General features: G+C 33.7%; 2 protein-coding genes across 3 annotated transcripts; one reads left to right on the top strand and one right to left on the bottom strand.

The window, feature by feature from the left end:
- Nucleotides 1-4,795: 4,795 nt before the first annotated feature.
- LOC107928743 (uncharacterized) lies at nt 4,796-8,571 on the top strand. Its single transcript, XM_016859998.2, has 2 exons — nt 4,796-5,313; nt 6,613-8,571. The coding sequence occupies exons 1-2, from the start codon at nt 5,181-5,183 to the stop codon at nt 8,196-8,198; spliced, it is 1,719 nt and encodes a 572-aa protein (XP_016715487.2). The 5' UTR covers nt 4,796-5,180; the 3' UTR covers nt 8,199-8,571.
- A 1,775-nt stretch (nt 8,572-10,346) lies between these two features.
- LOC107928742 (protein CHROMATIN REMODELING 20) lies at nt 10,347-26,306 on the bottom strand. Of its 2 annotated transcripts, none has more exons than XM_041104537.1 (26): nt 26,125-26,306; nt 25,110-25,283; nt 24,886-24,948; nt 24,713-24,808; nt 24,540-24,632; nt 23,840-24,030; nt 23,099-23,345; nt 22,328-22,441; nt 21,791-21,874; nt 20,225-20,779; nt 19,779-20,068; nt 18,935-19,025; nt 18,649-18,855; nt 17,999-18,118; nt 17,620-17,786; nt 16,803-16,944; nt 16,196-16,345; nt 16,062-16,117; nt 15,674-15,974; nt 14,515-14,650; nt 12,696-12,757; nt 12,347-12,573; nt 11,803-12,006; nt 11,648-11,726; nt 11,316-11,575; nt 10,347-11,099 (listed from the first exon to the last, which is right to left on the bottom strand). In XM_041104537.1, exons 2-26 carry the CDS (start codon nt 25,230-25,232, stop codon nt 10,703-10,705), a joined length of 4,455 nt encoding a protein of 1,484 aa, XP_040960471.1. In that variant the 5' UTR covers nt 25,233-25,283; nt 26,125-26,306; the 3' UTR covers nt 10,347-10,702. The 2 variants fall into 2 exon arrangements, with proteins under 2 accessions (XP_040960471.1, XP_040960472.1); XM_041104538.1 differs by lacking the exon at nt 26,125-26,306 and adding an exon at nt 25,407-25,422.
- Nucleotides 26,307-26,801: the final 495 nt, after the last annotated feature.

Below are 26,801 nucleotides of genomic sequence, written 5' to 3'. Positions count from 1 at the left end.
AAGTTATTGTTGCTGATGATGTTATGTTGGAAAGGTTAAGGTTTTGGATCTTAATGGATAACGTTAAGAAAGGGTTGAATTTAAATTATAAAATTTTAGGAGAGTTAAAATTGTAATTTTGACATTTTATTAATGTAAAATTTTATAACTTTAAAAGGATTAAATTATAATTTTTTTATTTTTAGAGAGAGCATAATGAATTTTAAATTTTGAGAGGGATTGAAATATAATTTTACCATGAAATGATCTTAAAATTTTACAAATGCTTAAGGGACTAAATTTTCAATTTTTTTGGGGGGGGTGGTGGTGGAGAGGGCAGAGCCCTTGCTTGCCCTTTTAGCTTCGTCCCTAGGTAAGGTTCGAGTCTTATCATATGTAAATGTCATGTGTGTTTTTCTAAATTATTTAGGGTTTCCGTCTCACCATAAGTCCTATCCAACTTTATTATGATCTAGATACAAATATATTCAAGTTTTTTCAAAATTCCAATATGTAATGTAGGGGTGAGTAAAACTCAATTCGATTCAAAAAATCAAAAAAATTCGAATTTTGAGTTAATCGAATTGAGTTATTTAAGTCAACTCAAATAAGTAATTTGAGTTTCAAGTTCGAATCGAGTTGAATTTTACAATTCAAACAACTCGAATAATTCGAATAACAGGTTGATGTAAATACCTGTCACATCCCAAGTCTGACAGGTCTAAGATTTAGGCGTATTCTAGTAAAATAATTTGTCTGGCGAAGTATAATCTGCCCAGTTGCTTATTTTGGCGTATATGTGTGAGCGTATAGTAGCCGCCATATAAGTAAGTAAATATTTTATTTCAAGATATTCTGGTATTTAAAGGACAAGATGGTGTTGAGCGAAAATGGGTAAGTATGATATGAGTTATGGTCAAAGGTATAGTACGCCTTGTTTGTCTGAAGTACTGTGCTAATTAGGTTGGAAAGTAATCTGATTAGGAATCATCTGGATAGATTAGTATGATATTTGTAACTACAAGGTTCACTCGAAAAACTGTAGACCATTAAGAAGGAAAATTATGAAATGTGTGACACTTGTTAAGTTCCACTAAATAGGATGGGTCATATTTATACCTATGAAAGGGGTTCTGAGAAAGGTTCATCTTCTTCCTTCAAAAGTACTCTCTAATTCTTTTTCTTAAGTCTAATGGTATCTCTTCTTCGTTAAGTTGGAAGCTATTATTCTTAGTTAATGAGTGGTTATTCCATCTTCGGGTAAGTATTACAGCTCTGCATGTCGAGTTCTGAATGAGTAAGTCTGTATGTGGTATTTGAACAGTAAGTTATAAGTATAAGATTTTGCATTGGGGTTATTAGTAATTAAGATGATAATAAGTTGTATGTAAATGAGTTTTAATGGTGATCTTATGTTTTGTAAGCAGTTGTTGTTGTTCGTTCGAGAAGGAAGGTTGAGCCTGGAGCTTTGAACTATAGTAGGTGAGTGTCAATTGAGTTTCTATCCTGAGTTTTTCATATGAACTGTTCAAATAAGAAGTATAGATATATGGGATGATGATGTCTACAGTAATTGGTAAGAGTGTAAGTATAGTAAAGATGAGAAATGTACCATGATGATATGTATAAGGTTCTGTTAAAAGAATAATTTTTGGTAAAAATGTAGGTAAGGTCTGATAAACGAGTTGTATGAATCAGAAAAATGTGATCATCTGGGTAAGTGATTATTAAGAAAATGTTCCTCTGTGATGCCTTTGGTAGGGCAGTTATATTGCTAACCAGACAGGTAGATCACAATATGAAAACAAGAGTAAGACCATAAGGTTGAGACCCATGACATCTTAATATGTTTTGGAACTACACACGGTGTAGCCTCCAGTAAGATGAAGTTAGGAATGGCAGGTTAGATACATGAATGTGTGTGTAAGTCCATCTTGCTAAGACCCATGGTAAGATATGTTTGTATGTATGTTCATGGTTCGATAATGTATGAATATAAATGGTAGATCACGATACATGAAATTATGTATAAATTCATGAGGAAGAAACCCATGACACCTTCTGTAATAGTTCACTGGGACAGTGAGCACGCGATTCTGTATGAAGCCTTATGGTGTATTCTGGTTGGCCTTTGTGGTGTGCTCAGCTAAGTCTATATGGTAAGACGTAGTTATCCGCCTTTATGGTAAGTTCTAGATAAATTCTAATTGTTTTGTGATAGATACTGCTATGATAAGGTTATGAAACCTCTAAGGTTAATTTGGTTGAATTAGATAAAGGAAGTTCTGAAAAAAAGTATGTATCTATGTGTTAAAAAAGGGTATCCACCATGATATTCTATTAGTGTTGAAATTAGGTGTATTCGTAGTTATGATAGACATAAGAAATTGTTAATGTGAGTTTGTCTGAGTTATGTAATCGATAAATTTAAGTTGTTTGGAATTTGCCATATCTAAGTTGTATTATGTCTTCTTCCAAAATCGAATGGGATCTGGGTTATTTTTATCATGAGTATTTGGGATCTTATGATAAAGTGGTTGTGGAATTCATCTGAATGATCTATGTAGTATATTATCATTATGAGTTTGATGATATTCAAATCTGCATAAGTATTCGCCAAATGTGTATGTATCCGCTAGTGATTAATATATGTGAACAACTGTTCTGGAGTAAGTGTGTGTGTTAAGAGATGGTCTATATGAAATGGGGCTATAAATGTATATTCTCTTGAGAAGTACTTATGATTTATGAAATGTTTAGAAGGATTTTCAGATAGACAGCTAAGAAAGAATTGATATGTTAAAAGTATGATAGTTGGCGTGTAAGTGTAAGCCAAAACTATGATAGTATCCGCCCGAAATGGAAGTAAGTGGTTCAAAAAAGTAGCTGGCACATTGATGTTCTTCCAATTTGATTAACTATTCGCCAGAGTATTTTTGTGATAAACCTCACCAAGTTCTATTGAACTTATAAGATTTGCTCTTGTTTCCAAGTGTGACAGTTGTTTGAATGCGCTAGGAGGGTTAGGCTAGGAACATACCAAGTTAGCGGCGAAATGAGTTATTATGCCTGCAGAGGGATAATGGTGTAATTTAGGGTTACCCTTAAGAGTCTGTCTTTAACGAACTTTTATCCTGTAATGAGTTGTAACAAGCCTGCTGTAATATTTTATTTTATTTTAAATACTTTCCTTTGTTCTTAGATATTTAGTATTTCAATTAAAATAATAAGAAAAATATTTTCAGTAAGGAGTATTTGTCAACTGTTTCGATAATTCAGTTAAGTATTCTATGTAGTAACAGTCGAGACCCAGACCCGGCGAACCGGTTCGAGTTGAGGGCGTTACAATACCACTTTAGTCTCTGTCAATTTTGAAAATGAGCAAATTGATCTCTCTCTCAACAAAAATTACAAAAAAAATCAAAAATCAAAAATTTAAATTTTTCTACAATAATAATTTTGGGACCTAAATAAGTTAATTAATGATTCAAGTTTATCACACCAAAGTATCTTATTATTTATTATTATTATTTTACTTTGAAAAAATTTTCAAATTCATGTGCTATACTATAACAAGAATTTAATTTGACATGTTTAATTTTTAATTTAACTCGAACAATTTCACCGATTTGATTATACTTGAATTTTATTTTACTCGACTTGATTCGAAAAAAAATTCAAATCGAGTTAGGACGATAAAATAGGACTTGTCAATTTGATTAGTTCGAAATTTTTTCACTTGATTCGAACGAAACTCGCCCTAATGTTAGCATAAGAGATAAAATAGAGTTTATAAATGCTAAAATGAAATTAAAATATTAAATTAATTAAATGTTTATGTAAATAAACTAAAATAAAATTCACATTAGTAAAATAAAGTTGGTAGACTTATTACTTAAATCATGTTTAGAAAGAAGAATTATGGATAAATTAATTATTAAAGTTGGAAATGTGAGTGAAAATAAATCCTCAAATAAAAGATTGAAAAAGACGAAAACAAAAGGAAGAGCCAAAATGTGGGCGACATGATGGAAGACATATTAAAAGCAGCCTAAAGTTCACGTTTCTTGGAAAAATACATTTATCTCCTTATTTTTTTGAAATAAAATTAATTATACTCTTTTTAAAATTTTAATTACTAAATAATGAAAATTTAAATGGTTTTAAAATTATCTTGAATTTCTATAATATTAAATTATGTATATTTATATAATCTCATTTGATCTTGTTCTTTTTGACATAGTGCCTAAAACTACTCATAGCCTCTCTCCAATACATAAATGGGAGGATAATCTGCTTCAACGCACTCGAACCTACGTCCTCTTGCATTGATAGTAATGCTCATACCAATCGAGTTAATACTCCATCGGTAAATTAAATTATATTTAATTCAAGCAATTTTTAAATATTTTGAACTTATAGTTAATTCAATTATATTTGAAATAAATACATTAAACTAGTTTTATTTAAATTAAATATCACTATTGCAATGATAAAAAAATAAAAAAAATCATTAATAATGAAATCTATTAAAATAATAAAAGCATTTGAAAAGAAAATGAATTGGATTTGAATTTTGAAATTCAAAAATAAAAATAAAATTAAAATTTAAATATACGAAGAATACAGAACAATACAGGGATTTGAAACCTAATGTAGCCTAAATTTTTTTTTTTATCAAACTTGAGATTTGTCGAAAGAAAATAAGAAGAGGAGAGAGTGAAGTACAATTTCTTTAAAGAGAGAGTAGGAATATTTGGTGTGAAATATTAAAAAGAAAATAATGGTAGTTCCTCCTATAATGAATATTTGAAGCAAAGTAAACTCCAAACCCAAACCAAACAATTAAAAACACCATACATACATACATACATACATATGAAAGCTATTATAATATATATATGTATGTATTTGTGTTGTATTAGAGTACAAGTTTTAACATAATTCCCGTCATCACGACCCATCAAAACTTTCCCTCAAAACCCAGACTTTCTCCTCTTTTATAAAACCAAAAAGTTAGAGACTTTCTGTTTAGTCATCTTTGTTTGTTCTTTTCACAGAGAGAAGGGGAGCTCTCTCTCTCCTTTTCCTCCATCTTCTCTTTCTCCTGGAGTTTCTTTGTATTGAAGTATGAAAAGGAATTGAAGTGGAAAGAGGGTTTGGGGGTGATACTGTTGAAGATAATTTTGTGGGTGGGATTTATGTTTGAGTTATTGGGAGGTAAGATGTTTGGGTGTGAATGTTTTTGTTGGCGCAAACATACTGATCATCAATACCCTTTGCCTCAGCCTCAGCCTTTTTTCTTGCCTTCTCCAATTCCAGAATGGCCTTTAGGTATGCCTTTCTCTTTTTCTATTCACAACCCATTATTCCCTTTGATTTCTTCTTAATTTTCAGGAATTTCTGATTCAAATTATGTGTTTATTTTCCCTTCCTAAATATAATCATGATTACTTGAGATATGGAGGGTTTTTTTTTCTCTCCTTTTTCCCACTATTTTCTTCTGCAACAATTGATTTCTTTTAATTATTGAATAAAATTTACTATGTAGTATGATGATTATGAAGATTTTTAGCTAATTATTTGGATAATAATATAAACATTATTTTAAAAAATAGTTAATCCAAAAAAATATGGTTATTATTATTAAATATAAATTTATGAATATAAACAAAATTAAGTAGCAGAAGGAATATGCTTGTATGGCTCTAGAGGCTTTTGCTTCCTTTCTCTTACCTTACATAAAAATTAAAAAGCATTTATGGATGTGGTGGTGACCCCAATATTTGCTTTGGATTTTGTAAATTAATGGCTCTTTGACGCATTGGAACTCTGGAGAAACTTGCTTGCCTCCAAAAATCTAAAACTTTCTTTACTCTTTGTTGCCTTTATCAATGTAACCATGTTCTCTTATTTTTCTTCCCCCCCTTTTGAAAGAATTTCTCTCCATACTCTTTTGACATCAAATTAACTTCTACCTTATATATACACCACTGTTTTCGTTCAATTAGGATCCCAAATATTAAATTTTAATTAATATTCATAAATAAAATATTTTTATTTAATTACCAATTCTTAAAAAAAAATAAAATAGCATGTTTTTCTTTCTATAAATATGGTTTTACCAATGATGTTAGATGTTTACCAACATTTTTCTTTAATAAAGTCATCCTTTTTCTTTGGGACTCCCACACCACAGTCAGAAAGAAAAAGTCATAAGGATATTGTTTGTCTGTTTTTTTAATGTATATTTTCATTTCCAATACCTTTAGTTGCATTATTTTATTTCTTTTTTCCTTTTGTAAAAAAATGGTTATTTCTTGTTTCAAGAAGAATTTCAATAGCTTAAGCAACTTGAACAAGTTAGTCAATATTTCTATTTTTTACAAACATTCTAGATTGCTTTTGGAGGTGTGGGGTATCTATCCCCTTACCCTTTACTTCAAAGAGGGTAGCAATATGATGGTTGTTTTCTTGATGACTTGATAACCAAGAAACAAGCTAACTAACATTCCCTGCAAAATTTCTTGTTTGAACAACTGATAAGCTTGCCTACTTTATTATTCAATCATTATACGGTAGTTGAGCTTTATTATTCACTTTGATAATGATGTACTTCCATATTTTTCTCAGGTCAAGGATTTGGTACTGGAAAAATTAACCTAGGGGAATTAGAAGTGGTTAAAATTACTGAGTTTGAGAGGGTATGGAGCTGCAGTTTGCTGCGAGGTAAAGCGGAAGGTGTCACGTTTTATAAGCCTGTGGGGATTCCGGATGGATTCTTCTGTCTCGGTTATTATTGTCAACCAAATGACCAGCCGTTGAGAGGGTATGTTCTTGCGGCTCGGGAGAGGGTAGCTTCGAGTACAGAAGTTTATTGTGACTATGACTCCGATACAGATTTTCCTGCACTGAGAAAGCCTGTTAACTACTCATTGATTTGGAGTACAGATTGTGGTAGTGGTTGTGGTTTCTTCTGGCTGCCGAACCCGCCTTTGGGATACAAAGCGATGGGGATTTTGGTTACCGACACCCAGGATGAGCCTGATGTGGAAGAAGTTAGATGTGTCAGGGAAGATCTTACCGAGACTTGTGAAATTATGGACACCATACTTGCTACTGATGCAAACACATTTCAGGTTTGGACCACTAGACCTTGCAAAAGGGGAATGTTCTGCAAAGGCATTTCGGTTGGGACTTTCTTCTGTTGCACCTACTTTATTTCTGAAAATCAAGAGCTGGAGATTGCATGCTTGAAGAATCTTGACCCTTCATTACACGCAATGCCAAATTTGGACCAAATTCACGCTGTCATCAAGCACTATGGTGCAACGGTTTTCTTTCATCCCAAGGAAGATTGTATGCCGTCATCTGTGCAATGGTTTTTCAAAAACGGGGCACTTTTGTACAAAGATGGCAAGGTTAATGGTGAACCTATTGATTATTTGGGCTCTAACTTGCCGAGTGGAGGGACAAATGATGGTGCATTTTGGATAGATTTACCAAGAGACGATAATGCAAGAAAAAATGTTAGAAATGGGAACTTGGAAAGTGCAGAGCTCTATGTTCATGTAAAACCAGCATTGGGTGGAACATTTACTGATATTGTCATGTGGATATTTTGTCCCTTCAACGGACCGGCTAACCTTAAGATCGGGTTAATGAATATACAAATGAACAAAATCGGGCAACATGTAGGTGACTGGGAACACTTCACTCTTCGGATAAGCAACTTCACGGGTGAACTATGGCAAGTATACTTCTCACAGCATAGTGGTGGTGAGTGGGTTGATGCTTTCAACTTGGAATTTATTGAAGGTAATAAGCCGATCGTTTACTCATCCAAACACGGGCATGCTAGTTTTCCACATCCCGGGATTTACCTTCAGGGGTCAGATAAACTCGGAATTGGAATTAGAAACGATACTGCTCGAAGCAATTATTTTGTAGATTCAAGCACTAGGTATCAGATTGTTGCAGCTGAGTATCTTGGAGGAGTAGTTACAGAACCGTGTTGGTTGCAGTACATGAGAGAATGGGGTCCAACCATAGTATATGATTCAAGGTCTGAACTGGATAAGATAATTAGCCTCCTCCCATTGTTTGTTCGGTTTTCGGTGGAGAACATCTTTGACCTGTTTCCAACAGAGCTTTACGGTGAGGAAGGTCCGACTGGACCCAAGGAAAAGGATAATTGGGTAGGAGATGAAAGAAGTTGATACCTTATCTTGCTTTGTGTACATTCATACTGGCATGGCATTCAGAGACCTTCCACTGTTTAAAGTCGGCATGGGGAACCGGTTGAGAACAAAGGATGTGCCCATGCTCCCGGCATAGTGAGAAACCACAAATTGATGAATCAAATGCAGAATGCAGAGTGCAGAGGTTGTATGCATCCGTGTGGCTATATACAAATTCTTTTAAGGTGGATAGAGAGTAGGTTGAAATGGGGGAAGTTCTATAAAAATGTGTTTTGGCATTGATCCTTAAATGTATAGTGTTATGGTTAAAGGTTGTGTCCTAGTCCTTGAGTTTGATCTGTAAAATCTGAAACCGAAAGTATATGTGAAACCTGTTGTCATTCTCCTCCAATTTTTCTGTCTTATTGGGGTTAATTGCATTTGCACCGGGGGTCCCTGAATTACGATTTAAAATTTAAACTTCAAAATTGAGTCCTCAAATTGTCATTATCATTCTAATTTGGTTCTTCCAACAACCATTTCATTAACTTTTCTATTAGATTTCTATTTTTGTTGGACTTCCAATAGATTTCAGTTGGTGGCGTGGATGGCCACATCTATTAGGTTCCCTTTTATAAATGGACAAAAATAATAAAATTTGACCATAATTAAAGTATTCTCCCCCCAACACCTATTTTTCTTTTGAGTAAAATAATTATGTAAAAAATACATTATTTATGAAGTACAAAAATTTTATTTACATTACTTAATTAATACTACACATTATATTTTACTTTATTTATTTTTATTTGCTTCAATTAAATTAGTGCAACTAAAATACTTATTGATATGAACTATTCCTTGTTTTTTCATATTTATTTATAAATAGATAAAAAGAAAAAAATTATAAAAAAATATAAGAAAAATATTTTAAGTATTTTTATGAGCCAATAAATTTTATTTTATTTTTGCTTGTATTCTAAAGAAAAACAAATTGCAAAAAAAAAAAGAAGAGAAAAATAGGAAGATACAATTTTTATTTGTTTGTTTGTATTCTAACGAGGAAAAATTGAAAAAAAAATAAAGAAAACGAAAAGAAGAAATGTGAAGAAATAATATTATTTGTTTTTCCTTGTAGTTTAAAGAAGAAAAAAAATGAAAAAAGAATGAAAAGCAATAAACATTACTATTAAATTATAAATTATGAACAAGTTCAATAATAATTCATAAAATATTTCATTAAAACATTTAATTCAAATTATGATATATTCATATAAAAAAGGATATTATTTTTTTTCATAAAAGTGATACAATTAATTATAATTCATTATAAATCTAAAAATTATTTTAATCATGACATTATTTTTTATTTTAATTTGTATTTGTTAATGAAAATGAAAAGATAAAAAGTGTGAATAAGGAAAAGAGAACTAAAAGAAAATAATGAAACATGCTGCAAGCCTACAACCAGATAATGAAACATCATCTAATAAAAAAAATAGATTTAATCCTTATACTTTTAAAATTTTATAAAATTTTAATACTCACAAACCAGTAATTATTAAATTCATTAAATTCTGATACTTGTAAAGTCTAATCCGCCAAACAACCATATAAATAGTACAAAACTAATAGTTGAATTTAACCAAATGAGTTTAACCGCTATTGTTTGAATCAAGACTAAAATTTGAAATTATAAACTAAAATTGATCAAAGAAAAATATAAGAATTAAATGCACAACTTCCGCAAAAAAAAAAAAAAACTAATGGAAGACTTGAATGAAAGAATAGTAATAATATTAAAACTCAACTAGAAGCTTCAGAAATTATACAACCAATTTAGTTTTTAACACGTAAAAAGACATTTAGTGCAATCAAGCTTATCTTAAGGTATGTAATAATAGATGGCTGTCCTGTACATCACAAACCATGGCTTGACACTCTAGATGGATATGTACCCTTGCCTTTAGATTAAATCTTAACTGGTTATGAGCTGTAATAACTCCATAAACATACTAATACAAAGTACCATTAAAGCCTTAAGGATGTATTAAAACTTGATATCCAAAAAGAGTTGCAATTTGGAGCAGCATAGTCCAAAATTCTGTAATTTTCGCCTATTTCAGACTTCACCTCTTTAGCATGAAAATAATAGCAAAAGCTTTTATAATAAGGCAGAGAAGCAGATAAAACTTTGATGTACTCATTTCAATAAAATATATATTAGAACTCAGATTAACAGAGGGCAAATTCCAGCCAGTCCAAATTTTCACTGCCTCCAACCTGTGTGCCCTTTCAAAAATTTCAAAAAAGGTTACCTTCATGATCTTCATCAAACCAGAACATGAATCCAACACCCCAGGCCTCAGCATGCCCCCAAAGAAACATACACAAAAATGACTGTAAATGAAGGGGCCCCAGAAAGAATGTATTGTGTTCAAAAGGGGATTGAACTGACATCATATAAGTTGTCATGTACAATCACAACAAATTACACTGGAATGACCATATTATGAAGGAAAAAATAATGATCATTATCTTTGTTACCTTGCTATTTTGCTGTCCCTATTTAAGTCCTCCCAGCTTATCTCCTGGGCACATTCCCCACATACAGTACTACAACCAAATTTTGTCCCCTGGCTTCTGAGAGTAAGTAGGTGGGCAAGATTAGTACATTTTCGTTGCACAATCCGACTCCTGAAAATACCCTGGGGTTTTGTTAAGTGATTCATCACAGGCTCTGGTTTAGGAGGAGGGGCCACATCAGGAACAACAGGCCTGCGCTCTGCTGCAGATTCATCAAGGGATACTCGCTGTACCTCCTCCCATTCTAAGGTTTTCCGAAAGACTTCCCAAGCCATATCTTGCTCTTCTTTCGAGAGCTTTTCGTCTTCATTCTCTTGCAAAAGGGTCTCATGTTCATGGAAATTGGCAATCCACCTAAAAACATCAATAGTAGTTAAGTTACTCTAATTATTACGGGAACAAATGTTGTATAACATAGCACTCAAACAGCAGAATCAGATAAAGAAGCTTCTAATTTTGCTGGTTTGTTTTTTAAACGAAAATGAACATAACCGCAACAGAAAGAATGGAGAATACCTATTCCTTGCTAATAAAAGCTGAGACCAATAGACAAAAACAGATTGACCGTACCTTGGATGATGTTTACTAAGTAAACTTTCCATTACTTTGTCAGAGGAACAGCTTCCATGGGAGAGAGGAATCTTCGGGTTCAGTGACTTTCCAACTTCACTAGCCATATTTTGGTTTCCGTTCTCTTCACTAAGTTCCATTAAAGTATCAAAGTTCTCTTCCTCACCAAATTCAAACAGATGTAACATCTCCTCCTTGGAGATAGTCCTATGTACTTGTTGTCTATCTACAACCCTTGCAGCAAGACCTTCTTTCGTCACCTATTTGCACCATTTTCAAGTCAAAAGGTTATTCAAGAAACAAAAACCAAAGAAGGACAAAGTTTCTCTTACCTGACGCTTATAAATTTTTTCTTCCATAGTCCCATGTGCCATCAATCGATAAGCAAACACCGGCTTTGTCTGGCCATACCTATAATAATAACAAACATATTATGCAGTCAAAACATGTGAGTCAAATTTAACAGAAATAATTGACTTAAACCCACCTCCAGGCCCGATATATAGCTTGAAGATCATATGTAGGGTTCCAAGAACCGTCAACAATAATTACACGATTTGCAGCATATAGATTAATCCCAAGAGATCCAGCTCTGGTAGAGATCAAAGTACACTTGGCTCTTTTATTCATTGGCTCATTAAACTTCTCAACCAACTTTTGCCTTTCAGAACTTTCTGTTCTTCCATCCAACCTGTATGGTGCATGGCAAAGAAAAGAGTGCATGAGACATCTTTGTTTTCAGAATTTCTTATAACAATCATATTTACGAATAGCAGTCTTGTTAAGGATCACAATATGCTATATATTAAAAATAAACCAGCTTCCCAGCAAAATCAGGTACATTTTTGGAGAAGCTTACAGCATAATAAAAAAAATGCTTATGCAGCAAGAACCATTCGTAGAAAAATCCTATAAATGCAAACACACTTTCACCATAAAAATAAGTAAATTAACAGAAAGATACGGTGTCAGAAGAGGATGATATTAAAAAAATTTAACAACTTCCAAACAGTTTCCAGTGATATACACACCTATACCAGTCTTTCCCCTTTTTCCAGAACTTCCCTTTTTTTCCGCGTCTAGGTAATCTTGAAAGATATAGTTCTATCAGATCTAAAGTTGGAATGCTCTGACTAAAAATCAGTGCCTTGTCACCCACATTTGAACACATGGTTATGATGTCAAGCAACAAAACCATTTTGCCACTGTAGTCAAGTTCCTTATAATTATTTTGGTGAAGAAGATCTCTCCACCAACCCTATTAAGGAGAAACATTCAAGCATCAGCGAGATAAGAAAACTAATATATACATAAGCTATTGTCTAATGAAGATTCACAACGGCACATTAAAAAAACAAAACCCAAAAAACATTCACATACCTTCTGAATAAACCCGTAATCATTTTTTTCATGCAGAGAATCATTCATACTCCTTGTTTTATCTGAAGTACAAGAAGCCAGACCATTTAGACACCAAGGTTAAATATATGAAAACCTATTGAACAGAGAAAGCTATCCAATTACTCTATAAACTATAAACATGGCTGAATGACTTGAAATGGACGAGGCTGCAAAAATCAATACTCATTGACTACAAATTACTCAAAGTTTGTTTTCAATCTCATTTACTGATATAATCAGTAACATTAATTGCCTGGGTAGGGAAAGCAGTAAGCAGACCAGACCTGGAAACCTACCAGATTGCCCCCTGTTAGGCCCGGAAATACCAAGAGGGGGTGAATTGATATTCTAAAATATCTACAAACTTTTTTAAAAATTAAAAGAGAAAGGAGAAAAGCTTACAAATTCAATTTATAGTGGTTCAGCCCCAATTGCTTACCTCCATTACCTTGGTATACCTCAACCAAGTATTTCACAATTTACTACTTAAAATTGATACCTTTTGAGGATAAGGTATAAACTTTGCAACACTATCTTTTCACTACTTAAAATTGATACCTTTTGTGGCTCAACTAGAATACTCCCAGTTTACAATTGATGAACGAATGCAGGTAAACAAAGAAATCCTCTATAAGGAATATGTCTACACAATTTAAGATCCCAAAGAAATGAAATGAGAGTGATTAAAGATATTACAATAAGCTCTCAAAAGAACATGTACAAGAGAAATGAAGAAAATGAATATTTGAAGCTAATTCTCGTGTTTGATGCTTGAATATCTCTCGTATCCTGAAATGTTCTTGGCTTGCATTTATATCAAAGAAGTGAAATCTAGCAGTTTGGAGTTGTTGGAGATGAATTAGAGCCGTCGCAAGTATTTATTTCGTGCATTATATGCAGTCTACAGGGTCAAGTCTCGAGACTTTGCTAAAAATATAGCTGTTGGAAAAGCCAGGGTATCAGTACTTCAAGACATGTACTAATACCTCATAAGCAAGTTCCGATACCTTCAGGCAGGTACTGATACCTTGCACCCCTGTTTTGCAAATTTGGCTACTGACTAGACTTGTACTGATACATCCCATCTATGTACAGATACATTGCTCCCTTGTTTTGCAAATTTGACTACTGACTTGCCATGTACTAATTCCTGGACCTCTGGTATCAATTGTTATCCCTTATTGCCTTGAAAACATTTAAAACACTTGAAAATACTTTAGGAGCAACTCAAAAACATTTGATCAAGTATAAAACACATATAGAGCCTGTGTTGGAGCTTATTTGACACTAGAAGACATTTGAGACCTATTCAATTAAAACTGTTAAGGGATATAAAATATAATTTTAATCTTGACGATTTGTTATATCAAAATACTTGGAAAATCAAAGCTATCACCCACTATGTGTCACACTAACTCTGCAATTTCACACCCTAAAAAGACAGTATGTTTCTGATTCCGCCGCCTCACTCTCTTTTATTTATTATTATTTTTTCATACATGCTAATAAGTTGAGACTTACTCTAGATTTATCCAACTTACTAATAATGAGCATATATATTGTTATTATTAGCAGTTCAATAAAAAAAACTAATACCCTACAAATTCCACAGATCATAAGAACAAACAAGATATGAATCTAAACACGCATCATTAGTTCACTGCATTCAGGGAAAAGAAAAAATATCAACCTTATCTAGTCGAGCCATAAATTCAAAACTAACATATTTAGCAAGCAAATTGACATGTCCACATGTAAATAATGCTAGGTACAGAAAATATGAAGAGAGAGTGAATACCTCCTACACCCAAATTATAATCTATATTTTCATCACTAGAGCTCTCATCTGCAAGGAAGTTTTCAGCAGCATCTTCACGACTAATATAGTTTCTATCTTCTTTGTTCAATTGCAGTATCCCAGGATGGTTCCATATCTACTAATTAAAAGAAATAGTTAAGTCAAAACAACATGCATTCAAAATTATTTCTTTTAAGGGAAAAAGTAGAGAGAGAAAAACAAGAAAAAAATTGATATGAACCCTTCTACCATATCATTTTCAACCCATAGATTCTAGAAAAGCCCAAACATTTAATTGCAAGTAAAAAGAATCCTAAAAGCATCATGGAACCTAGAACTTAGGAAATTATCTAGGTTTGTTCATAATTCTCATCTCTCACTGTAAATATCTATTAGTTGACAATTTACTAAAACCAATCAATGAGCCTCTTTTCTTGAATTACTCAAATAATGCTCCAAAGTTAATGAGATAGATAACATGTTCTATCATTTCAAAAATAAGGCACCAAAATATTTTAAGAACAAAGATATATGCATCACTCAAACAAGGCTGCCTATAAAACACTGAAAAAAAGTGAAGACCATATTATTTTCTAAAAAGGTTGAAGTGCACCTGCTTTTAGATTAATAAAGGTTTGTCCAGTTCTATAAGATATCATGGATCTACTTTGGTAATCCTGTAAATCTCAGGCGTAAACCTATTGTAACTTATCATGTCATTTCATAATTTTTTTTTAACAATCAACTTTTATCTAACACAGTAATTCCAGAAGGGCATTAGGCTTGAAGATCCTCTGAAGAAATGGGGGATGTGGCTTGTATTTGCATTCATTAACACTCAAGGATGTTGCATACAAAGAGTTTTGGACAACTCTTGGTGAGACTAGCAGGATAATATGGAACCTCACCGGTTTTGAGCTCAAGTTTTAAGTTTTCCATGCATCTCAACACATTTGATTTGGTTAACTGATTCTACCTCTTTTTTTCATCTTCTTCTTTGTGATTGGCTCATTAATAGACAAACATGCCAATACAAAATTCAGGACATCCTCATTTCCACCATAATCTTAACACATACAGGGATTGTTTTGCCATGCATGCATGTATCATGTGATAAAGCAGCTTTATAAACTTAAAGAACAAGCCGTATAGATTGTACCTGAGCCAAGGCCTGGTACCCAGCAAAAAAGCTCTTCCTAATTTTTTCATTAGAAGGTCTGTCATTTGCAAAACCATGTACATCAAGGAATCTCTTGTAGAGCTTACGCTGTAGTGGAGAAAGCTTTACAGCAATAACAAAGACAGTTTTAGGAGGCAAGTCTTTTTTCACCACACTCATATCCATCCTCTGAACGAATCCTTTTAACTGTTCATAAAGGATGTGGGACCTTTGATTCATAATTTTTACATCTTCATGCGTTGAATTTGTGTGCTGACCATTTTCTATTGGATTTTGGAAGCTGCATACACAGAAAACCAAGATCACATCAAATTGACAAAAAAGGAGACATAGATGAATGAGGATGATACAGAGGTTAGCGCCTTGCCGGTTCCTAAACTCGTGGCTGCTTCCAAGAAAACCTTCTCTTACAAAATCAACCATCTGTTCCAAGGAAACCCAATAAGAACAGTGTTTGGTACGTGGGAAAAGGAGATTTCTAGCTAAAAAATAATAGCTTACACAGTAGTACTCCATGAGATTGTTCTGAAGTGGTGATCCAGTTAAGGCAATCCTCCTCTGACACTTCACTTGTTTCAACGCCTGGGTTGTATCAGCCCTGGTGTTCTTAATAGTATGGGCTTCATCACAAACTAGTATATCAGGACCATCCTGGAAGTAGAAATAAAGCTTGAGTCAGAGACAGAAAATCCTTATAAATGGATGTAACAGAGACGGTTTGTCCAGAAATGATGCAAAATATGATATACATACATATGTAGCAAATTATCAGTCACTGACCTATACCACAGTCAAATCACCTCAAATCATACAATATCCACGTCCATTTTCAATTTGAAAACAAAGCAATGCTTCAATAACCACACAGGCCTAGCATTGCAGCACAGTGCATAAAAAAGCTATACTAGTTTATAACCAAGAATGCTCATGGCAAATGGTTTCAATACAATGCAATCTAAATCTGTTTTGCTAATAAAGCAGCAATATTTAAACTAGTCAGATAATAATCTATGTTGACCATACATTTCACTATTCCTACAAGTCAAATATACCATTTGAATAATCAATAAAAATTTCCTGGCAAGTTGTTGAAGTTAATAACAATCACCTGCAAAGCATAACAAATATCTCTAGCCATGTTGCGATCCTTCACATGTTTTCCAAGAGACAAGTTTCGAAAAGCAGTATAGCCTATTAAAAAAATTCCACCTTTCCTTCTCCACTTGGCAAGCAATTCTGCCCGTCTCTCCCTGAAAGAAAATAATGATTGCAGCAAGCAAGTTAGACAGTAGATATTTTCCTTTTTACCCCCACCTAAATCAGTAGCAATTTTCCACAAAATGGAAGAGAGAACAGGTAACTGTCTCATAAAAGTTAACTGGCATATTTGTAGGGCAGCCCAAACATTTCTTTTTTTCTTTTTTCACTAAAAGACCTGATTACGCAAGTTCACAATCATTTCTAAGATAATGCAAATTTATTACTCCAACACTTATGATTCCAATTATAGCTCCTATTCTTCCCATAGTTTTATCTTAGTAACCATCCAGAAGAACATGCAAAACTTCCCCCTTATCCTATCCTGACAATGATAAAACTAATCTTAGCCACATGGTTGCTTCCTCTAGCGACACATGTTATAAAACTTGGCTTCTAGAACTACAAAATGCATCCTATTTTATGCTAACAAGTTTCAGTTCTCCAAGGGCAACTGCAAGGCAGGATTTTCCACACTATACAGATCAAATGTGCTCTTGCCAAAGAAAACAAATCTTTGTTTTACAATGACACCTGCAGAGGCATAAAATTTGGGTACACCATCATTTACACGCATAAAAAACATTCATATAAGGTTATAACAATAGTAAGGCATGGAAAAATAGGATAAACTTCTAGTTGAGTATTTCAAAAAACATTAACTGAACCTTGGCACATCCTCTAACATGTAGACACGGAGGGGCTTTAATTCTGAAGGTCTCCACTTCATGAACTCCTGGCGCCAGTTGTGCAGCACATTTACAGGAGTGACAATAAGTGCAGTTTTTAATCCCAAATCAACACTTCTCATTGCAGTGTATAAGAAAGCTATAACCTGCAATTAGAACTAGACATGTCAGGCAAGCTAACCACCAAAAAACTTGGACTACAAGGAGCACAAATTGAGTGTTAGCAATGGGAGTAGCATAAGGTCAGAACTATGACACCAAAACATATACTAGCAGGCATGCCTGCACGGTCATACCAAAAAGAGGACGGGCCGAAAGAGAGGAATAAAGAAATATAAAGAAGAGGGAGTAAATATACCTGAAATGTTTTACCAAGGCCCATTGTGTGAGCTAGAATGCAACCAAGACCCTTATCCCCAGACTTCACTTTTGTGATTGACTGTATAATGTTTTCCCACATAAATCGAATCCCAGCTATCTGCAGCAATAAATCAACCAAAAAGACATTCAACAGTGATTGAACTTACTAGCAGCATCATCAATAAAGACTTTCAACCAAATTCTCTAATAAGAGCCAGAACCAAAAAGGGTGGAAAGAAGAAAAAAACCCATCTTAACGCACCCTCCCCAACCCCACTTCTGTATGTTCAAAATAACATAAAGCGTTGTAATATCAGTCAATGGGTAAAAATATTGCTATGAGAATGGTTTGATGTATCTAGACCCAATCAAGAGCAATAGCATATATTTTCATGAGAACTCTCATGAAATCCAGGTTTACTATGTCAGAATTAAAACTTGAAAGCTACATAATAGGATGTGTTACCAAGCAAATTAAAAAAAGGGAGTAACTACAACCAGATGACAATTTTCAGTACAATAGGATGTGACATAATCAAGCAAATTAAATGATAGCTTGCTCAAAACAAATGATGAATAGCCCAAGTAAACAACAATATCAACTGCAAGCTTATATATCAATAACTTATACAAGTATGAAAGCGAAACCTGATGGACTTTTAATTTGGCTGATATGCTTGGGGGAACCCTTACGGCTTCTTCACCATCCTCCCTCCTAACATTCACTATATAACCAGTATTGGCATCACCAAGCACCTCTACACTAGCTTCATCTAATAAGTTCCTACTGCAGCTTGAAGAGTTCATGTTATATTTGGCAGAAAACTGCATTGATTTTAAGCGCTCTTGACGTTCCTACAAAATTGGAACACAATGCAAAACTCAGTACCAGAAACCAGTTCGATTTAAAAAGAATAAACTTAGCATAAGATACCTTTTCTATTGCAATTTTCCTCTTTGTCTCTTCTCCTAATTCAGCATCATCGAGAATCCTTCGAATTTTCTTTTTTTGCTTTCGCTTAGAACTAGTACAGAAGCACCCAACCGGTTATTAACTCAGAGAAACAAGCCTTAGAATATTTGGTATTGTTAAATGCTAATTGGTCAAATTTTAAATATGCCAAAACAGACAACGTGAAACCCCTACACATTCACATCGATGGCTAATAGGACATAGGCTATATAGAAAAATGGTGCATAATTACATTAGACCTACTGGCTGAATCAACCACATAGTTTAACTGTCAAATTGTAAATAAAATGGCACAGAATATCCATGAAAAAGAAGACATTGAATGAAGACTACTAAAAATTGCTAAATTGCAAAAAAAGGAGGGGCATAAATTGCACAAACTGCACCTATATAAAAAAGCCTGAACAGTAATTTATATAACAAGAGATGATGATATTTGTGTCATATCAATGACACATGCATGAGAGGCATGGTTTAGAAACAAGGGATACATTGAAGCATTAATTATAACATATTGGGTCTGCCATGACTCCAGGGAAGAAATTAAGTATGAGTACTGAAAACATTAGCTTCTATTGTATGACCAATAAAAATTATGCAACGAGCAACCTTAACATCCTACAACAACACTTGCCAACAGCATTCTTGACTCCAATAAGATGTTGCAGAATACTATTAATACAAACTCAGAGAAGACAAGCATATATAAATATTTTTAAATCAAATAAATGATGAAAAAAAGGAAGAAATGAAAAAGAGATGCAGATTGTCTAAAATTTTCAGATCTCAAAGGAATATCAGGTACCTGACGGAAGTACTAATATCAGCATCTGAATTCTCTGACTCACTATCAGAGCTAGAAACCGTTGTGTCTGAAGATCCCATGGCTCTCTCTAAATCTGATGTTAATTTTTGCAGAATAGTTGGCGAGCAGCAACAACATTGCCAACCGGAGGCCTGGACCTCAAGCAAATATTTTTCACCAATATTCTTCCTTACACACTTTGTACAAAATAATGTTTTGCATGACTCGCAACTCAATAGGTCATTGCTTTGTCCGCACCATCCACAATAACACTCTGAGCACTCAGAGTCCTGTCACAATAGAAAAAAGGTCATATCTGACATATTTACTGATACTTTTAACAGAAGAACCTGATGAAACAAATTATGCAGTGGTTATTTCATGGGACTATTTAGTAGCATCGCCAACATATTGTCAACAATGCAATTAGTCTGCACCATTAGTACCTTCATATGCATTTTCTCTTCCAGGAAGCATTTGCAATCCCTGCAAATAATTACTTTAAGAAGTGGATGTTGCTGCACCTCAACAGCCAGTTTATGACAAGCGGTACAAATGAACTTGTCAGTCAGACACTCTGAAGAAATAGATTCAACACCCACATCAGCATCACTTTTTTCGGGAATAGTAAACTGATCGTCCAATTTGGAGGAAATCAAGTCATCCTTCACTGTAATATTGGCTTCATCATCACTAGCTGTGATAACAGTCCGTGCCTTCTTATTATTTTCATTAGCCTCCATATCTTCATTTGAACGCTTGGACCCAACAGATATTCCAGAACCAGACATATCTAACTCGGACATGCCATTAGGACTAGACTGTGTCCTGGTCAGCTTACATGATTCAAAACTTTCAAGCACATCATCCTTCAAAATCTGACAAGCAACCCCATTCTCATTATTAGGCACGCATTCCCTATCTTCTCTACTTGCCTTGTTTGAAATTGAGTTAGAATTGTCTTCTAAAGGCTGGGACTGATCTAATTTGCTTTCTGTTACCTGATCAAAAGAGCAAAATTCTCTGAGGGACAAGGTTTTAGTAACATAAAAGGAGAAAGAATGTTAAAAGTCCTGGCATGCATAGTCATATATCATTTAAGTTTCACTAAAGAATGTTAGGTCCTCTGACATGCTAAATTATTTCCATTTGATCAACTAGCATAGATGAATATGCAAAGAAGCTTTCTTCTTTTGTGTAATTGGGTTTTGTTGTTAAGCAGTTCCTAGAGTATCATGTGATGGGAATAAAGTTGAAAATTTGTTGCTCCTTTTTTTCCTGAGAAGGGAGGGTGCCATTAGGTAGTCTCCTATGCAGGAGACAGTCTTTGAAGCATAAGGACTAGTCCAGAAGTCTCTGCAAATACCATCATCAGACTTCCCATTATCTAGTACATTTCTGACAACAAAACTGACTGTTTTTCCTCACAACTATTGACAACACAAAAGCATCACCCCTTAAACTAATTTCTTTGTCCTAATGAAATCAAGTCCTCTGCTTTGCGCCATCAAACAACTGAACCTTCAAAAAATATTTTGCCCAACTCTTACCAATAGACCTTCTAAGCAAAACTGAGAATCCAACTTTTATTGATACAAGGAACACGGTTGTCCCATTAAACCACTATTACTCCTTCAAGAATAACTAGATCAAACTCCAAATGACCTTTAAATCCATGCAACTTTTTCTTATTATTATACTATAACTGCAACACTTGAAATTTCTTGAGCCAAACCCACCAAAAAGCCACATGATTTATCAGATTTGTACTATATAAGGGTAAGCAATTCACTAATATAACGTCATATGTTACTAAACATCATGATCTATTTCATTTACTGTTAAACTAATTAAATACTATATCAAAGGGAACTTAAATTTCATCAATCTTCAGCCTTAGTGCATGAGAGTTCTGTTACTTTAAGTCAATGATAAGGTGTCCCCATATAGAAACATGAACTAATCTAGGGCAGCACAAGAAGAAAAACAATAAATGTAATTGACCATAAAACCTGTTTAGATCTCCTTCGATGTCTCCTCTTTTTCAAATGCAGCTGAAATTTCTTGTCAATATTTAGATCATCTTCCTCTTTGACCTGTCAATACATCATAGATGTTAATGCAAGGATAGATGAGCTGTAGGAGTTGGAATATTGACAAGCAGGATACTGTAGAAGATAACATATGGTTACATATTACACCATGGAATGTCCATGACCCTGAGCAAACTCTCAGTAGTCACTACCCAGATGAATATCATCCAGGATGCATCTTCCAAAAAAGACCAGATAATCAATTTGAGGAAAAGAGATTCAAACAAAAAGTAACATTTAGAAACAAGTGTTTGAAAAGGAGATGACCACTCCAATGTACCAACTACAAAACATGACAGAAAATTATTGGAAAAATTGATACAGCTCAAGGTGATCAATGCAGCGAGCTGCTATTAAAAATATCAATAGATTGATATATAAAAAACTGAATATACATTCCCATGCAGTAAAGGTTCTGGGAATGAAGAATAATTACATCAAACGATGCTGACTAACCTTTCTAAAATATTTCCTTTGCTCTTCAGAAAGAATCAGCTCTCTCTCATTTTCTATGGCATCTGCAACCAGTGGATTATCTGAACTGCCGTCAACATCTTCAATCTCCTCCACCTATAAAAAATGGTTACCAGAAACTTCATCCACAGAACAACTGAATCTATACAGACTACAGAAGATTTTATAAAAAGAGAAATTTTAAGCACATAAAAGGTAATCATTGTAAAATTCTTTTTGTTAAGAAGAAATACAACATTTGAGTTGACAGAAATCATGTCCATGAATGGAAAAAATGACTAGGTATAAATTGATTGCCAAACTTTTTGGTACCAAAACCAGAAACGAAGAATATCCTAGGGCATGGTAGAATAGGTAAGGGGTCAAGGCATGCCACTTAGATTATTTTTTGGTACAAGGGGTAGAGGAGGGATGAGGGGATTCAAATCCAGCTCTGAGTAAGGGACAAATTCACTAACCATGGAGCCAAATGCTCAGGTGAATCCAAAAAGCTTTTGAGCATCTGTCTCTGCCTGATAAATAACAAGATAAAATTGCATGCGGTAATTTTAGGGAAGACATTATTCTAAGGTTTGTGGTCCAAAGTCCAATTCCCTTCTTCAATACTCCCTAGTTCCTCATCTATACCCCGGGGGAAAAAAAGAACGAAAGAAAAAGGAATTTTAAGAGCTAGAAACACCATGTTGATGATAAAAGAACAAGATTTCTAAAAGGGTTTTAGTCCTAGCTTATGAAAGAAAAGGAATTTGTCACCTCATTGACTCCAGGAAATTTAAGTCCCATTAATGTAGCTTGTTGTGGGGTGCTGGCCAAGTAGACAGAAGCCCAGTTCTTGCTGCCAAAACCAGTTTCATCCTCAGGTAAACCATTAGAACAAATTTTCATGAAAGAGCTCCACTCTATGTCCGATTTCCCTGTTGGTGCCTCCTGGCTCATATCATCAGAAAGCTTCTTTTGCAGAAATCCACTAGCACCTTCCTCCAATAGTCTACCATGTTTCCTGAATCAAAAACATTGATCTACAAATCAACTTAAGCCTTTTAGAGCAGAACTAAGGGGACCAAATTTATTGCTAAAACCTTGATGTGGTGGATGAACTTTAACAGCACATATACTTTGTTTTAATTCTAGAATTAGACATGTCAAGATAACATCAAACCTTGAAACTAGGACCTTGGGTTTAGGTCAAGGCCTTAGGCTGAGCAGTAGTTACCTGTGGCTGGCTAATTAACTACACATACAAAAGCAATGTTTCACAAAATGGTGGCTAATTAACTAGCACTAACAGAATTTTCTCCTCTTTTTCTGTATAATTCAACAATCAAGAAGCATAAAAAATAAAAGCTAAGGATTAAAATGTCACACATGGACAAGGGTAATATTTATCTACTTTGTATGGTACAATACATTTAGCAACACTCTCTCAAATGGTATGGCCAAATTTAACTGGTTCATTGCTACTCAATAATTCAGAATCCTAAGACAGAATCATACCTCCTTACAGGCCTCTGGGTTTGAAGATGCTTTTCAGCATCAGCTAAAGACTCAGCAGTTTCACTAGTCACCTGAGATCCTACCCAGTGTGCTCTTCTTTTCCAAGCTTCAGTGCAGCAACCATTTGGAGCTTGACTCTCAATCCACTTATAAAGGCTGGGTAATTCAATACCAGCCCCATCAAGTTGTTCCTGTTCAGAAGACAGATGTAAAGAACAACCATACTTTCTAGGCAGGAAAAAAGAAAAAAAGAAGGGGGTGGGGGAGCATAAGAAACTGTATTTGCCACTAAAATAAACTTCGGGAGAAGAATCATATGATTCAAAAAGTTAACAATGATATACCAAAGGCAATTATTAATTACATTGGTTACCAGTAATTCATTGGAAGAAAATATAGTAAGAAAGGAAAAGATTGAAAGGGAATATTAAAGAAACTCAAGATTAGTCTCTAGGTTGCATCAAAAGAAGAAAAGCTGAGCTGAGACATCATTGAACAGAAAATTTTTCATCTCCCAAGGAAAAGAAGTCAAGTTTGGCCCACAGAGCACAAGTTAAAATATAAAAGATAAAATCCGAGCTGACATTCAAATGTTAATTTTCCACATAAAATTAATTTTATGAATAATAATACTCATTCACACAAAAATATATGTATCAGGAAGCAAAGATTTTAACCAAGATAGAAGAAAGAAGCAGACCAACAATTGTGCACTCTCTGTTTCAAGCTCATCTAGCACAGCTTCCCACTGCTCTATAAAAGTGGTCATTTCATCTGCTATAGCTGTCTCCAACTATGATCAAAGTAAAAAGAATCAGAGATAGGAAAGAGCGGCATAATTTTGATGAGATAGAACCAAGAGAGTTTACTAACATCATCCCCCTTAAGAGTTTGGGCCAGCTCCTCTCTCACTTCACTCTCCACATTAGCAAGAGATTCCTTTTCAAGTGTTTCTTGAGCCTCTGCAGCCTGAAATGAATGTGAGAAAACATTCCAACATAATAAAGAAAAATAAAGCATCAAAGTTGCCTGAATAAACATGGTACCTTGCTCTCAACCTCCAAAAACTCAGATACCAGCTCTTCTATTTCCTTCTCAGTCAATGGCTCCTGCAAATTTCATGTAAAAAAGTGTGTATAAGTACAAAAATAATTCAAGCATTAGAAACACAGAAGAATATAAGTAGCAACAGTGATGATGATGGTGAAGTTCTTAAAATCCATCAAAAAGATGAGTAATATAATGATAAGAAACATCAGTATTGACTTACCTCAAAATGCAACCCATCATCTTGTCCAGATGTTGATGGTTCATCATCATCATCTGAATCAACGATAAAAGAACCACTAGAGGCTCTGTCAACATCTTCAACTTCATCATGTTTTTCCTCCATCTTTATTCAAGTTGCATCAAGAAAGAGAATAACCCTCCAAAGCAGCAGCAGCTAAAAGGATGGCAACTAAACATATCAGCAAACTAAGAAACGCACCGATCAATCAACCAAGAGAATCACATAGTCTTGGCATAAAACAAAAAGGAAACAGAGATGGCAAACATTCATGATTACTTGAAACTGGTTTCCTTAATTTTCTCAAACTACCCTCAAAATTACTTGCAAGTGGCTTCCACCAATGGTGTCTCTGTATTGTTACATTACGCATTAAAAAACACCAACTTTTGTTAGAACAAAAGGATGACTCAGGAAAACGGAATTAAAACTTCTACATTTATGTTAGGATTTTTGGAATCAAATCCTAATATTTTTCCAACTACAAATTTGCTTCATACTAAGAGAGTTAAGCAATAAAAAATCCCTAACTAAAAGAAAAGCACAGAAAACAAATCAACAACAAAAAGCTAATGACAGCATAAACACAGAACAGGTGGCCGCAACTAACTAATACCAGGTTATCAATTTGAACTAAGCAATTCCTTGATAGAAAGAAGTAATAAAACATCAAAATTAGAACACAATATCAACTTCTAGGAACAGTAAAAAAACCCTCCTAAAAACCTCACATTTGCAAATTTTCTCATTTTTATATAAAAACTCTCTTGAACTCCTATAACAACAACGCCATTAACATAATGCTAAATCACTTGAAAACCCTAAAATAATGAAATTTATAGAAACAGAAGAACTAAGACTAGAAATAATAAAAAAACGAACACGCGATTCCAAGTTCAAGCTCTATTCAACTTCGACCACGAGCTACTCTGCTAAGCCACTGCCTAAAAGATTAGTGAATTGGGAATCGGGGATCAAAGAGAACGAGTTGACTCACCAGAAGGTAAGAAGATTCGCGATTGAAGCGGAAATCCAACTCAGATTTCTTAGAGGAGGGAAACGTTTAATATACTTCGTTTTTTAGGACAAGGAAAAAATTGAAAAATTAGAACCAAAGAACTAAAAATTTCGGCTTTTAAATTATATCATCTTTAAAACAATTATTATTATTTTTTGAATGCTTAAACCATTTTCTTTTTATTTTCTTAAAACAAATTTTAGGGTGCTTCTAATAGGGGGATTTTGGTGATTGTGTCATTTTGGAAGGGCATTTTCGAAAAAAATAAATTAAGATTTTAATCCTTTATTATAATTAAATTTGAAATTAAATTTCTATATTTTAATTTGATATGATTTTTTTATTTTTATTTTTATAATATATTAATTGATTTAAATGATGAAAACTGTTAATTAATTATTAAAGTACTAAAAATTATTTTAAAAGAAAAAGCACACTAATTAAAAATATTAATTTAAACTATATTTTAAAAAATTCCTTGAGCTACCTAATAAAATTATAAAGTAGAAGATTAAACTTATTTTAGAAAAAGAAGACTAAACTTTATCAAATTAAAACAAAGGGGTCAAAATATAAATTTGAACATAGTAGAGGGATAAAAATAAGAATTTGACCTCTTTTATGAACTTAAGAAACAAAACTGATCATTATGAACC

This window comes from Gossypium hirsutum, chromosome D11, assembly GCF_007990345.1.
Source record: "Gossypium hirsutum isolate 1008001.06 chromosome D11, Gossypium_hirsutum_v2.1, whole genome shotgun sequence".
NCBI classification, from domain to species: Eukaryota; Viridiplantae; Streptophyta; class Magnoliopsida; order Malvales; family Malvaceae; genus Gossypium; species Gossypium hirsutum.
The sequence above is the reverse complement of the archived record's forward strand: the minus strand, read 5'-3'. Positions and strand labels throughout refer to the sequence as shown.

Excerpts from the sequence above, each read along its gene's own strand:
- LOC107928743 (XM_016859998.2), top strand. The coding sequence starts at position 5,181 with ATGTTTGAGTTATTGGGAGGTAAGATGTTTGGGTGTGAATGTTTTTGT. Across the intron at positions 5,314-6,612 it reads AATTCCAGAATGGCCTTTAG|GTCAAGGATTTGGTACTGGA; the intron begins GTATGCCTTTCT and ends TATTTTTCTCAG.
- LOC107928742 (XM_041104537.1), bottom strand. The coding sequence starts at position 25,232 with ATGGAGGAAAAACATGATGAAGTTGAAGATGTTGACAGAGCCTCTAGT. Across the intron at positions 16,945-17,619 it reads ATGTTAGAGGATGTGCCAAG|GGAGAGACGGGCAGAATTGC; the intron begins GTTCAGTTAATG and ends ATTTTCTTTCAG. Across the intron at positions 16,346-16,802 it reads ATATTTGTTATGCTTTGCAG|GATGGTCCTGATATACTAGT; the intron begins GTGATTGTTATT and ends TTCTACTTCCAG.